General features: G+C 36.4%; 1 protein-coding gene across 13 annotated transcripts in view; it reads right to left on the reverse strand.

The window, feature by feature from the left end:
- Positions 1-269: 269 nt before the first annotated feature.
- trdn (triadin) overlaps positions 270-13459 on the reverse strand; it is a 74046-nt gene continuing 60856 nt past the window's right edge. For 7 of the 13 annotated variants that reach the window (XM_058379568.1, XM_058379571.1, XM_058379572.1 and 4 more), the window contains 11 exons: positions 12465-12530; positions 12320-12367; positions 12189-12230; positions 12077-12106; positions 9202-9246; positions 8612-8659; positions 8457-8486; positions 6783-6875; positions 6676-6705; positions 4346-4390; positions 271-3308 (listed from right to left, as the gene is read on the reverse strand). In XM_058379568.1, coding sequence (XP_058235551.1) covers positions 3139-3308; positions 4346-4390; positions 6676-6705; positions 6783-6875; positions 8457-8486; positions 8612-8659; positions 9202-9246; positions 12077-12106; positions 12189-12230; positions 12320-12367; positions 12465-12530 — 647 coding nt within the window. In that variant the 3' untranslated portion in view covers positions 271-3138. Of the gene's footprint in view, positions 3309-4345; positions 4391-6437; positions 6480-6675; positions 6706-6782; positions 6876-8456; positions 8487-8611; positions 8660-9201; positions 9247-12076; positions 12107-12188; positions 12231-12319; positions 12368-12464; positions 12531-13459 lie in introns of all 13 variants that reach the window. The other 6 variants (XM_058379562.1, XM_058379561.1, XR_009203582.1 and 3 more) reach the window with 5 other exon arrangements.

Genomic DNA, 13459 nt, shown 5'->3' on the forward strand with positions numbered 1-13459 from the left:
TTTTCCCTTATTTCTGATGTTTGATGTTCTCACAGTCCACTTTGTACTGGGTTTGCTGTGTATGTGTAAACAATATATACACAGAATAATTTAAATCATGAAAATATTTTTTCTCCTGCACAATGTCTAAAGATAATAATTTTTAGATTATAATTATAATAGATTATTATTATTATTATTATTATTATTATTATTTATAATATGACCACATGACAACGATGTTCCAACAGTCATCCTCAGCATCAATAATTTACCAACAATAATTGTCCAATTTTTTTTTTTAATACATTTTATTGAAACAAACCCTCTTTTCCTTGCCCTAGAATGACCATGGCAAAATTCTTGACACATTTAAAATCCTATTCTATTAAGTCTATTAAGTCATTATTTTTGTATTGCATTACATTAAATAATCTTGACCGGATAATCAGGCCATGTTTGAACTAGTTCAAGCTAATCAGAGTCCCCCTGAATACAATAATGGTTTACATCATGAAGAAAAGCATCCAATTCTTAGGGGGAAAAAATGCACCAGTGCAACAGAATTTTTTCCTTCAGGGGAAAGAGTAAAACTGTGTTATTGATGCATCAATCCAAAATGTGACAGCATCCCTTTGAATAGAGCAAAATTTCCCTTTGAATACAGCAAAATTATTATCATGCAAAGAAAGAAAGAAAGAAAAAAGCTAAAGCAGCAAATATTTAATGTTCTCCCTGCTAAATAAAATCCTGAGTGTCCCCTAGTCAATGATAGCGTTGCTCACTATATAACAATATAAACACAAAATGACAATTATTGTACATTTGAAAAAAAAAAAAATAGTATCTTAAAAATAGATATACTCAGAAGTTAAATAATCTGCCTAAAAACCCCAGTTTTTCACTGATACTTCAGTCAATTCAGAAAATCATGGCTGGAATTCCTAAAGCTCAGCCATCATCCGCAGAGCTCAGGAGGAGAAACCAGCACACAGCAGTGAGATTATTCCTGTGGCCTACTTTCGTCCTCTCAGTCATGCTGTTACAACACACAGGCTCAGTCATTATCAAAACCTCCATTTACATTTACATTCTGCATTAGTGCTGCCGTTTCCATATTCTATAAAGTCTAAACCACAGATTACAACTTTTTCTTCCTCCCTCATCCATCCACGTGAATATGAAACCCACCTTTAACATGCAAGCTGATATGTTGAGTTCAGTGACCCCCCTCGTATACAGACAGGAAGTCCATTCTTGAATAAGACAATAAAGGAAATCAAGTTGAAGTCCACTCCTTTTTTTTTTTTTTTTTTAGATGGAAACGTGACAGTTTCAGGAGTGTGACAGTGCTGATGGAAACAACGTGCTAACACCAGACCGCCGTATTTAAATTGTCTATAATCTATTGGTCATAGTAACAATTCAAAACACCTTCTACTAAATATTTTCTTATTTAAGAAAGTGTATTGTAAGACAGGTTCTTCCAAAAACAGATCACTTAACTGTGATCAGTGGACCTTAAATGCTATATTCTGGTATATTATCACATATAAATTAGAGTTCCTATGAATCCTATAGTCATAGTGCATTATAAATGTATTAATAAATGGCATATTTTATAGTCATCCCTAACATGGGTCTTTATATGTAGTAAGGTTATTATTAAATACGTATTAATGCTGTGTGTGAGATGTTTTCTCGTGTATATTGAACCAAGCTAACCTATATCACTAAACTATATGAATATGATAGATAGATAAATATAATAAATAGTGACAATTTTATTTGTAAGGTATGTGCATATGATTACAGGAGAAACGTCTCCTTTTCTACAAACACAAAAAATGGGCTTCCATGTCATGTAATATAGTAACAATCTACAGAAATACAGGTATTTGTTTTCTCAATGCAGATAGTCTTACTCTGTAAGTTCTTAAGCATTTAAACATTTTGAAAACACCCGTGTTTACTGTATCGCATGTCTTACAAGCCTGTTTTTTAGTCGAGAAGAAGAGAAGTCAGGCTGCATCATCTGCTAAGCTTACATCCATAATGAATGTTATGGATGTTATGTGATTCCTAAATGGCTTTATAATGCATTATGAATACTGGATGCATTGGAAGTATAACCAATAAACGAACTACAATATAAATGTTTAACAACGCATACTGTACTGGAGATATTTTACATTTTCATTACTGTAATCTTCATGTTTTCATTAAAACCAGACTTATAATCCTCACATTTGTTAATTGTTTTCCATTTTGAAAATAGTGACTGATTAATTTACCTACATTAAGATGAAGAATAAGCTGAGACATTACAGAGGAATCTCTTCTGTTTTTCTTCCAGATTCAGACTTGTCTATATTTATTTTTATAACTGTTACCTCCGGTAATGTGATAGCTGTTACAGGAACTCTTTACCTGATCGTATTACAATGACATAAAGGAAATGGCCTGTGGAAAGAGATAATATCTCCAGTGTATACATGTGGATCTTTGTCAGGCAAAGCAATAACAAATTTACTATGCCTCTCTAATGCACTGAGGCAAATGCCTAGTTATATAGTAAATAAATATTTATAGAGCAAATCATTGAGTCGTATATTTTCAAGTCTAAATGTTATCCCTTGTAATATAGTCTTATGTTGACTATTAAAACGAGGTTTCTTCAAAACGTCCACAACATGTAAACAGACCCGGAGCGAGTTTCTCAAAAGCCTTGTAAATTTAAGATCATTTTAACTGGTAGAGAGAGTTTTGTTGGGATGCTCGCTCTGCCATTTTTGTCGCATTGTGATGCTTTCTGGAAACTCAGCCCTGAATGTTACTGAAAAATATTACTGTTAAATATTGTGATGTCATGTAATTCTTAATGCATCTGTATTTCTGTGTACTATACTGTCATGTAAACACTGCTTCTGCTTTGCCATTAATCATTTCTTTACCAATGTCCATGGATTATGTTATGGCCATTTAGAAAGGAATAGTTTATTGGCTCCAAAACCCATAAGATAAGAATTAAAAGGAAAGTCTCTCAGGTGTTTAGTCTTGGTTAGCATTACATTCAGAGTTTGATAAAGAGACTAGCAGCAAGTAAGAGCATCAGCAGCAGCTTTCATAAAGAATTTTACAAAATTCTGCCTTTCGGAGTTACTGCCCTGCTGGCCGGGCTTTCTGCTCGAGCACGCTGGCTCTCTGCTCCATCATGGCTCTCATCATGGCCGGGTTAATAGCAGGAGTCGTAGCAGGAGATAACGGACGTAATGGATATTGGCTGGCTTTTCCACCCACTAGCACACACTGGAAGTATGGGATCTTGCCTGTTAAGAAGGGAAAACGTGAGAGAGAGAGAGAGAGAGAGAGAGAGGGTGCAATAGTTTGATTGATTTTGTGTTGCATCATTTAATTAATTTCTAGTTAATGTCCACTGGTTACTGGCCGTTGTCATTCAAGTGGTTTTATTGTATGCAGTCTCTTGGGGCCATTTGCAGAATTCAGTGACTCAAGACAAAAGGTTATGTCAATCTTTACCCGGGGAAACTTACTCATATTCGGGTACATGGGTACTCTGGTCAATATTAAGGCTCTCCATTCAAATTATGCAAATGACCTCTGAGGCTGACAGATTTTTAGAAGTATAAGAAAGAGGATTTTTGACATTTTCATGCCTTTAAACACAAACATTTGACTTTATCAATAAATGTATTAGATTCAGACTGAATAATTAAATGGCATTTTATATAAATTGAAATTAAAAAAACTTAAAAAAACAACAACAACAAACAAAATCTAATTTGATGAAATAAGGAATCATAGTTGGTTAATATTAAATAAACATCTATTAGAGGTCTAGTGTATTACTAATATATTATTGCATGAAAAGCATTTCTTGTAATTTTCACATTAATCACTGCAAATTTGGTAGAATATAACAAGACAAATTATCCAGCAACGTATAAAATAGGACTTGATTCAGCATTTTCTATTATTTTGCACATTTTTGTATATCATACACCTACAATTAATTGGGCAAAAAATACTAAAATTAGGTCATGAAAATGTACATGACATGAAGATTATTTTATCACATTATTTTAATTCTTTCTCCATCAGTGAGAGTGACACTAAGCAATCTTTGGTGCCTGTGAATGCATGTATGCAGCAGAAGAGAGATAAAGCTTTCTGCAGCATGAGCATAAAGCACAAACTTCTGTTAAAAATGAAATAAATAATCACAGAATCTGGCTTTAAGTGTCTCAAAGGAAACAGGTGGGAATTGGTAAAAATGGGTAATATTTTAAAAAAGAGAGTGAGAGACTGATATATAATAGAGGTTGCTGTTGGAGTTTCTGCTTACCTGGCTTCTTTCCTTCTGTAACATTTTCTTCAACTTTGGATTCTTCTAATTAAGACATAAAGGGAACGATGTTAGGACTATAAACCCAACACAAACCTTTTCAGAGTAGATACTGTACCCAAATCATGTTCAGTTGAAGCTACAGTATATTTGAACCTGATGTCCAATATGGGGAAAGGCTTGTGAACACCAGACCATTACACCCTGATGTAGCTCTTCCCCAAACTGTTGCTACAGAGTTTGAAGCACAGAATTGCATAGAATGTCCTTGTATGTTGGAGATTTAGTATTTCACCAGTTTCCTCACCATCCATCACTGCCTGATCTCACTAATGCTCTTGCAGCTTAATGAACATAAATCCCAAAAGCCACGCTCTAACATCTAATGGAAAGCCTGCCCAGAATATTGGAGGTTATTATAACAGCAAAAGGGGAATAAATCTGGATTGTGATGTTCTAAAAAGCACATATGGGTGTGATGATGAGGTGTCCCAAAACTTTTGGCTATGTAGCGTATTTTGCCCACATGGTCTTGCAAATTCATAACTACTGGAACTATTGGAAAATATACAAAGGTTGTCGTAAGAATAGAGTAGATAAAGTTCAAGCACATCCACAATCAAGTTAATCTGGCCTCACAACAGAGGATACAACAAATCCATGGATATTTATTTACACACATCAGACCACGGGCCGAATCCAGAAGTACACTGAATTATAATTGTGATATTTAGCCACTATGTCATTATATGTAAGAAGAGGACTGGAGACCATGTTGAGCATGATTATGCTTGAGCTTGAATATGAAAGAGCTTGAAGGACAAAACTGGGGAAAGAAGACTGAAATGTTAATCTTTGAAGAGGTAGATTAAACAGTCCTGGAAGATAAGAATGAAAGGTAAACATGTGGCAGCCTGGGAAAACAGCAGGTCATTTTTTTGCATTTATTTTGCTACTTTTTAAATGATATTCTATGTACATAAACTACAAGCGAGGATCTAGCATTTAAAAGCCTGGATTTTCCCGAAAGAGAAAGATTTAATTCTGTCTGCAGTGTAAGTGCAGGGATCTGATTACAAACTGAATTAATTAGACTTATATTCATTTCACTAGGGCATATAGCTATCTAACAAAACACAACATTCACTGTGTGAGCAAATCTCCCTTAGCTAGCAATGTTTCAGACATGTTTTAGCAGACTGACATTTTTTGTACGCACTCAAGCCATGTCACAGGACAACAATGATTTGCTTTAATTTGTCATATGAAGAACAAACACTGTCTTCCTTTTTTGCCCATTTACTAGAATTCATCCACAATCTGAGATGTTTTCCTAGGCTGCCACACGTTTAAGGACTGGGTAGTTATTGAATGTGATGGACTAGCAGAGTAGAGAATCCCATAATATCAGCCATGCTGTGCTTGTAGTACACGTTTATTGCTAACTTTCAAAACACTGGGTGCGTCTCAGTCAGCTCCTTAAGCAGTGAATCAGTATATAGTGTACACGGGTAAGGACTCAGACTCACTACACACTGGGACACTGATGACTCAATTTCCAGTGACATGACTACATACTCATGTTGTAAAACGTGACTACTGCATTTAACAACAACAGACAGGATCGATATATATATATATATATATATATAAAACATAAAATAAAGTTAAAAATCACTAACTATTTGAAAGCTACAACAATTATATTAAGCTTTTTACATTTGTAGACATAGTTAGCTGAGAGTTTGTCCTCCATCTTGAAAGCTTCAGAAAATATGATATTATTTCCAGTAAAGGAACATAGTGAGCATTGTTGATCCCTGGATTTGATTTTGTAATGCATTGTGGGAGTATATTTGGTAATGAACATTTTTAGGGAGCAAAAGATTTCGTGACTGAGGGATGAAGCCCTTAAAATGGCCGACTCCCTGATCAGTGGCCTGACTATCAGGGAACAAGGGAGCTGATTGAGATGCAGCCGCTATTTCACTTCTCTAGTGTAATGTTTTTCTCTGGTTCATTTATTTTCAGTGAATTAGTCAGACCCTGTTTTTAGAAGTCACTGATGTTAATCGAGTCACGCAGATGGTACCTTGTAGTCATGCCTTGTAGCGTTTGGTAGTTTTCCCATGTTCTACAAATGGCAAGATGCTATTTAATTCTGAGGGCAGTAAATCAATGCTGAAATTTGCAAGAATGGTTTAATCGCTGCGTATTAATACACCTCTGTCTTTGGCAGTTAGGCGTAAAACTTACAGCTTGGCATATTAAACTTGAACAGAGCTAATGGCAGCAAACCCCTTCATCAGTAATGACAAAAGTGTACTCACTTGTTGGTGCAGGTGGAGCAGCTGTTTTTGCTAGCAACAAATTACCAAGAATTAGCGAAACAATTAGAAATTTTTTTATCATAACATAATACAGAAATCAAGAATACCTTCTGAATCAGCCACTTTGTCTTCCGGAGCAGGTTTGATGGTAGGCTGTTTCTTTTCGGGAGCAGGTTTGGCAGGTCTTCTCTCTTGTTTACCTTTAACAGAAGAGAATATGCTGCCTTTACTCCTTTCCATCAATTCAGTGACATTTCTGTGATTGTCTCTGACAGGTAATGCACAGTCAATCCATCATCAATCATTTTCTGCTAGTTTTATACACACACACACACACACAATTTTTTTGTACTTCTAAGCCATGACAATTCAGAGTTCTCTGCAATTACAGAGTGCTGTAACAGGCAATCAAACACTCATTTAATCTCAGCTGTCATGAGTGCACACAAAGTCAGGCTTTTAGTCCAGTACGTTGCTATTTAACTGATCCAATTTTCTTGTGTCAATGAGAGTTAAGATTTTAAATAGGGATTTGTTCAGTATTACCACACGAGGCGACTCTGCTTTAGAATTGAAAAAATAATATTCAATATCCGGTATTTACACTACGAAGGGGTTGAATGCCTGATTAGTCATTGATTCATTTTCTGTAACAGCAGCACTGACATACAGAAGTGTATATGTTTAAAAGAACCCTCTTTGTTAACAGTTCTAATATTTTGCACATTGCGCTGTATAACGTAATATACAGAATATGATATTGGTCGGTGTAATTTTGTATATCTGTCCTGTACTCTTTTGTTTTGTATTATCTTTTTGTCTTTGCACTAGGTTGCACACGTTGCACTTTATGTGGTTAGGACAACTTATTTTCAGTCCTTAGTTCTGTGTTGTTTTGTAGCATCAGGATCCTGGAGAAACGTTGTTTCATTTCCCTGTGTACTGTGTCAGATGTATACGGTTGAAATGACAATAAAAGCTTCCTGACCTGACCTGACTTGATAGAACAGTAGATAAAATCACAGGTCTATATTGATGTGTGCATTTTTTCTATAGGTGCATTTATGGCGCATGCTTGAGACAAACTGGTTTGGTAATTGTTACGGTAGTTTTCAGTAAGGAGATTTCCACCATTTTTGGAATGAGTCTCCAGTGTTGGTGCTTTGTAGCACTGATAGGAGTCTTTGCAGTTTCTCTTTACAAGCTTTACATTTTTTTTAGTCTTATTAACTTCAAGAGAGAGAATAGAAGAGACTGGTGAGGGAATGGCGGCATGACAGAGCTACAGAAATGTCTGTGATAACAAGAACTAACTTGCTTTGTTAGCAACATTAAACTATAAATGGATATGAAAAGGAGTTGGAAATCGGTGTTTAGTAAATAAAAATTGTAATTTTTTGGTGGATTTTTATAAGAGGACTTCAGCTGCTGTTAGATTCAAGATTCAAGACTCTGTCACAAAGTTATACAGTTATATATACAGTACACAACTTGAAATGAAAACCTGGCCTGCTCCTCCTTAGACTGTGTATATTATTAAAAATATTAAAAATAAGATTGAATAAGAATAAGAGGAAATAGAAATGGAATATTAATATGAGGAAGCAACTGTTACAGGAAACAAGTCAGCCTCATGGTAATAACAATAACCCTGCTTCGTCTTGGGCCGCATCACACCACCATGCTATTGATTACTTCCATAACACACCAAAATCTTTTATTCAGAACTTATAAATCACAATCTCCTGAAGCTAATATCCTTTATTATATCTGCAGCTCACCTTTTACAGCAATGGGTCTGGCCACTTTTGCTAAAATACAAAATACAAAACAGAACAAAAAATAAGTTTCGTGATTAGTTCTGTCAGTGTAATAGTTCAAGCCTTTCTGCACTACAATTTAGTAATGATTCCAAATAAAATAAAACATCGCTTACCTGGGAGTGCAGGTTGTTTTGCTTTCGTTGGCTTCCTTTTGATTTTATCTGCCAATAAATCCAAATGAGAACATTATTTGAAGTTTACGACGCCAAACAAAAGAGCTATTTGGGATTGTGGTTTGAATTTGGATTGCGCTTAATTAACGTTAGTTAATTACGCTGTAACCGAGTACCATCATGTTGTTTCTGTTCTTTATAATGTTTATCAATCTTTATAAGACATGACAGGAAACAGTGGGGTGTTTTTTTTTTTTTTTTGGGGGGGGGGGGGGTTACACTCAAAAATGTGATTTAGCGACTGACTGATTTGATTATGGCAGCTGCTGTGAGCATTTTAATAAAATATGAGCCAAAATCTTAATGGGGACTAAAAATAATTGAAGTCACCTGAGGTCATTAATTAGCTAGATTTCTACCACTCCCATTCTCTTTGGGCTTTATTTCATCATTCAGAACAGCAGCGCTAGGTTTTTACTCCTAGTTTACTTGAAGATGAAACTGTTTGGCACAAAATGAAAAGAAAAGAAAGAGCAATTATATACTGAAAAAAAACCTCTTGTGTAAAAGCATGCAGCTTATTCACCTACCCTCGACTGCAGGCTTCACGTCCTTGACTCCTTTCTTCTCTTTTCCTTTTGAGATGATTAAATGAACAGAACATTAGTGCGTCGTTATGCTGAATCAAAACTTTGAATCGTTAAACTGTGAAAAAGTGAGTATTCAAATTATTTTTGATTAAACTCCATGATTGCACGCAGAGGTTTGATCAAAATAAGAGGAGCGTAGTGTGTACAAATTATACTAAGCAATTCCGCTTAAACAAAACTATTTTGCAATTCTTCAGGTGATTAATTTGCCACGGATGCAATTACCTCTAATGGCATCAGCTGGATTTACTCTTGCTTTATAATTAAAATAGAATTGTTGGCCTCCAAAGCGCATCGCAAGATGACTTGTCAAATTATCATGACAGACAATTTTGTTCTTTGTCACGCACACAAGCTTCCAAAGCAAACGTGTGTTTTTATAATAAGGACCTGTCTCTCAAAGGGATTGTCTGTCTTAACAGAGGCCTATTTGAAAAAAAAAAAAAAAAAGCCATTAAAACGTACATAATACCTCTGGGTACATTCAGGTTTTTAATGTTTCATACTAATTAGTAAAGAAAATAGGACAGAAAATACAAATCTGTTTTTGTTCATAAAGTGATTTTGCTCTTGTGAGGATTATGTGAATTGAATTTTACACTTGGATGTCACAATTCATTGTAAAGGGAAATGCCCGATTGTTGCTCATTAAAAAAAAAGAATGTTCAGTAGGAAAATCTAATTAAGGGTGTTTTCACACCTAGTTCGTTTGAGCACTCAAAGCAGTCTCAGGATGATAGAACGTATTTATGTGAACAAATGATCCCAGACCCCCCCTGAACGGCCCACAAACAAACAGACCAACCTCAGGGGGCCATTTGACGAGGGGATCCGAGTCTGAGTACGGTTTGTTTGCGGGTCCTTTTGTGGTTTGGTTGATTTATATGATGTGACCAAAGAGCTGTTGTTCCCTTTATTGGTCACAGTAAAATTCTTTCTTTGCATATCCCATCCTTTGAGGGTTGGGGTCAGAGCGCAGGGTCAGCCATGATGCAGTACCCCTGGAGCAGGGGGGGTTGGGGGCCTTGCTCAAGGATCCAGTGGTGGCAGCTTGGCAGTGCTGGGGTTTGAACCCCGAGCTTCTAATCAATAATTGGGAGCCTCAACCACTTGAGACACTTTTCACACAATGCCTACTCATGAGGTTTTGTGGTCTCAGGAGGAGATCACTGTACTTATTGATATTTGGAGAGAGGACTGCATTAAATGCCAACTGTCCTCAACACAAGAATATCAGTTTTTCATTTGTTTTTGTAAAAAAAATTAAGGACAGAGGTTACAAAAGAACATGAAAACAAGAAGTATATGAGCACTTGGGACACAATATGACGATTATGAACAGCCATCCGGGGTCCGAGTTGTTAAGAGGAGCTAAAAAGAAATTGTTTCACTGTTAAGTCCACTTGCATTGTGGACACCAAAAGGCTTGAAATCACTTGCAGCTGGTTTCTTGTCCGGTTCACTTTAAATGAATCATACTCAATTCAGTTAAAGTGTACTTTATATAAACCCCCCTAATTTCCAGGACTTTGAAACAGGCAGGTTTATTGGTTATTTGTTTGTTTCAATGCCATTTTGGCTCTTATGATGTGTGCAGAGCTGCCAAAGTAATCATTTCAATCTGCGATTTTCACTTATAGCAGTCTCTATAGTTTAAACAAAAAACTCCTCATGTTCATGGAGGAGGTCATCTCTCTTGTTGATAAGACAGTACAGAGGAAACTGGTTTGAGCTGCCAGGTTTGAGCTGATAGTAACTCAATCACTCTACATCCACAGTGAACAGAAAAGCATCTCAGCATGCACGAAACATCAGACCTAGAGGCGAATGAGCTACAACAGCAGTAGACTGGATTCACTCCTGTCAGCCAAGAACAGGGATCTGAGGCTATCAGGGGTCTTGCCAAAACTGCAAAACTGAACAGTTCAGCAAGATCAGGAAGAAAAAAAATCACCTGCTCTTTGTCTGGTCTTCAGCCAGCGAATCTGAGTGAATCTGAGTGAATTCAGTGAATCTGAGCCTTTGATAGCTTCAGATTCTCCTCCGATCTCTACATTAATGAGAGGTTTCGGCCTGCATAACCTCCACACACAAGATTTTTTCCCCATCTGGAGTCAGTAACAAAGATCACACTTTCTGATTTAAACAGTTTGATTTGAACAGTAACTGAAGCTCCTGACTTCCTGTTCTTTGTCCGCCACAGCAGATCATTTGCTCCACATATTTTGATTTGGCACAGCTTAGACGCCGAGTGCCCTTCTCGAAAGAAACCCTCCCATTTTATCCAGGCTTGGGACCGGCACTGAGAGTCAGCTCTTCAGAGGCTGGGTTAGCACCCTGCCTGAGATTTGAACCCAGGCCTCAGCAACGAGATTACAGGACCCTCTGGACCACCAAGCTCCTGACTTGTACCTGCTTGATTTTTATGCACTGTGCTGCTGCTACATGATTGAATGATTGAATATCTGCATAAATGAGCAGGTGGATGACGAGTGTATATAATATATATTTCGATCCTGAAATCCATTCCTTTACTTTAATGACCTTTAATATGCTTTCAGCCTTGCTGTATTTAGCACTCGAGTGCTTCCAAGGTAACAGTGATATTACGGTTTTGATGTTCAGGAGATGTATAGCAATGTATAGATTGACCTTTAAGTAGCTTATTGGCCTTGTATTGTGCAGTGGCAATCTCGTCTCATCTCATCTGATCTGATCTGATCTGATCTGATCTGATCTTATCCTGGAATTAGTCCATGATCTTAAAAGAAATACAGTATAAAAGAAATACTGATGTATTTAAATTTATGCTAACCTTTCTCCATGACTTTAGCCTTCCTTTTTGCTGTAAAAATATTACATGGTTAGACATTAGAATTTAGTTCAAATGACACAATAACTGATCAAATTCATTAAAAAAAACATACTAGGTCCAGTTGATCTGATGGGTTTGGTCAGCTTTGGTACTTCTGCAGGACAAAAATAAAGTAATATTAAAATAAAAAAAATATATATATATATATATTTTTTCTTCTGTGTACTGTATCTGTGTATGTGCCTTGTCTATGGGGGATCAGCCTGAGCTTCTCTTTGGGAGTCAGAAGACCTGTAACACACGTGTGTATATGAAACAAAAGCTTACTCACAATCTCTGGGATTATTTATTGTGGAAAAGAAACATTTTCTAAAATATTAACACCTACCTTTCCTTTTCTGGGGTTTTACTCTCTTTTCAGGTGCCTTTGCTTTCAATACTTTAGAGACAGTGGCTGGAAAAGACATGTACAGTATGTTAAAAAAAATATCAGACTTGCTTTCAAAGGCAGTGTTTTCAAATTACACGGTAAAGGAATAATATTACAGTGGAACCTCGGGCATATGATTTTAATTCGTTCTGGAGGTGAGTTCTTAAGGTGAATTTTCCCATAACAAATAACGTAAATGCAGATAATCCGTTCCAGCCACCCAAAAATATCACAAATATTCCCAGTACGAAGCGTATGTAAACTGTATGGCTGCTTACAAAGAACTGACCCAAACCAAGCATTCCATGTCAAGGGTCCTCACAGGAAGACGTGTGACCAAGCTTGGGTTAAAAATTTGGAAACTCTCTTCAACTGGCTTTGCTCGGCTTTCCATTGATGCAAAGTTTTGAACAGCTCCTGGACATAGGCGTTCGGTTCGGTTCGGTTTGTTCATATGCCGATGCAAATTTCTTGCAAAATTTCAATTCTTAAGGTGAACATTTATAATGGAGGGCATTCGTATGCCAAGGTTCCACTGTAAATATGTTGTAAATATCATCTCAGACACAACATTTCGCATTACGGAAATCTGATATTTGGCCACATACAGTACATCATAGCAGAATAGATCTAAAGTAAGTGATTATATTTGTCTATGGCAATGTCGATTTCTCAATTCTGTTTAACCAGAAGCTAATAAGACAAACAGGGACTTGTATAGCAGGTGCTTTACAGAAACTGATTGAAAACACACACAATCTTTAAAACAGTGAAGGTTTTCTGAGAGAAATCATTTATTTAGCATTGTTAGAAGGACTATCCAATGTCAAAGCTTTGAAACGGTCAGAGGTAAGGCTACAGTTTGAAGGTTTTTTTCTCTTGAACTTTAAGTGAGAAAGAGAAGCTGTTGAGGGAATAACCCTTTACAGCTGCTATAACATAAGTGATAACCT

This window comes from Hemibagrus wyckioides, linkage group LG25 (assembly GCF_019097595.1).
Source record: "Hemibagrus wyckioides isolate EC202008001 linkage group LG25, SWU_Hwy_1.0, whole genome shotgun sequence".
Taxonomy (NCBI): Eukaryota; Metazoa; Chordata; class Actinopteri; order Siluriformes; family Bagridae; genus Hemibagrus; species Hemibagrus wyckioides.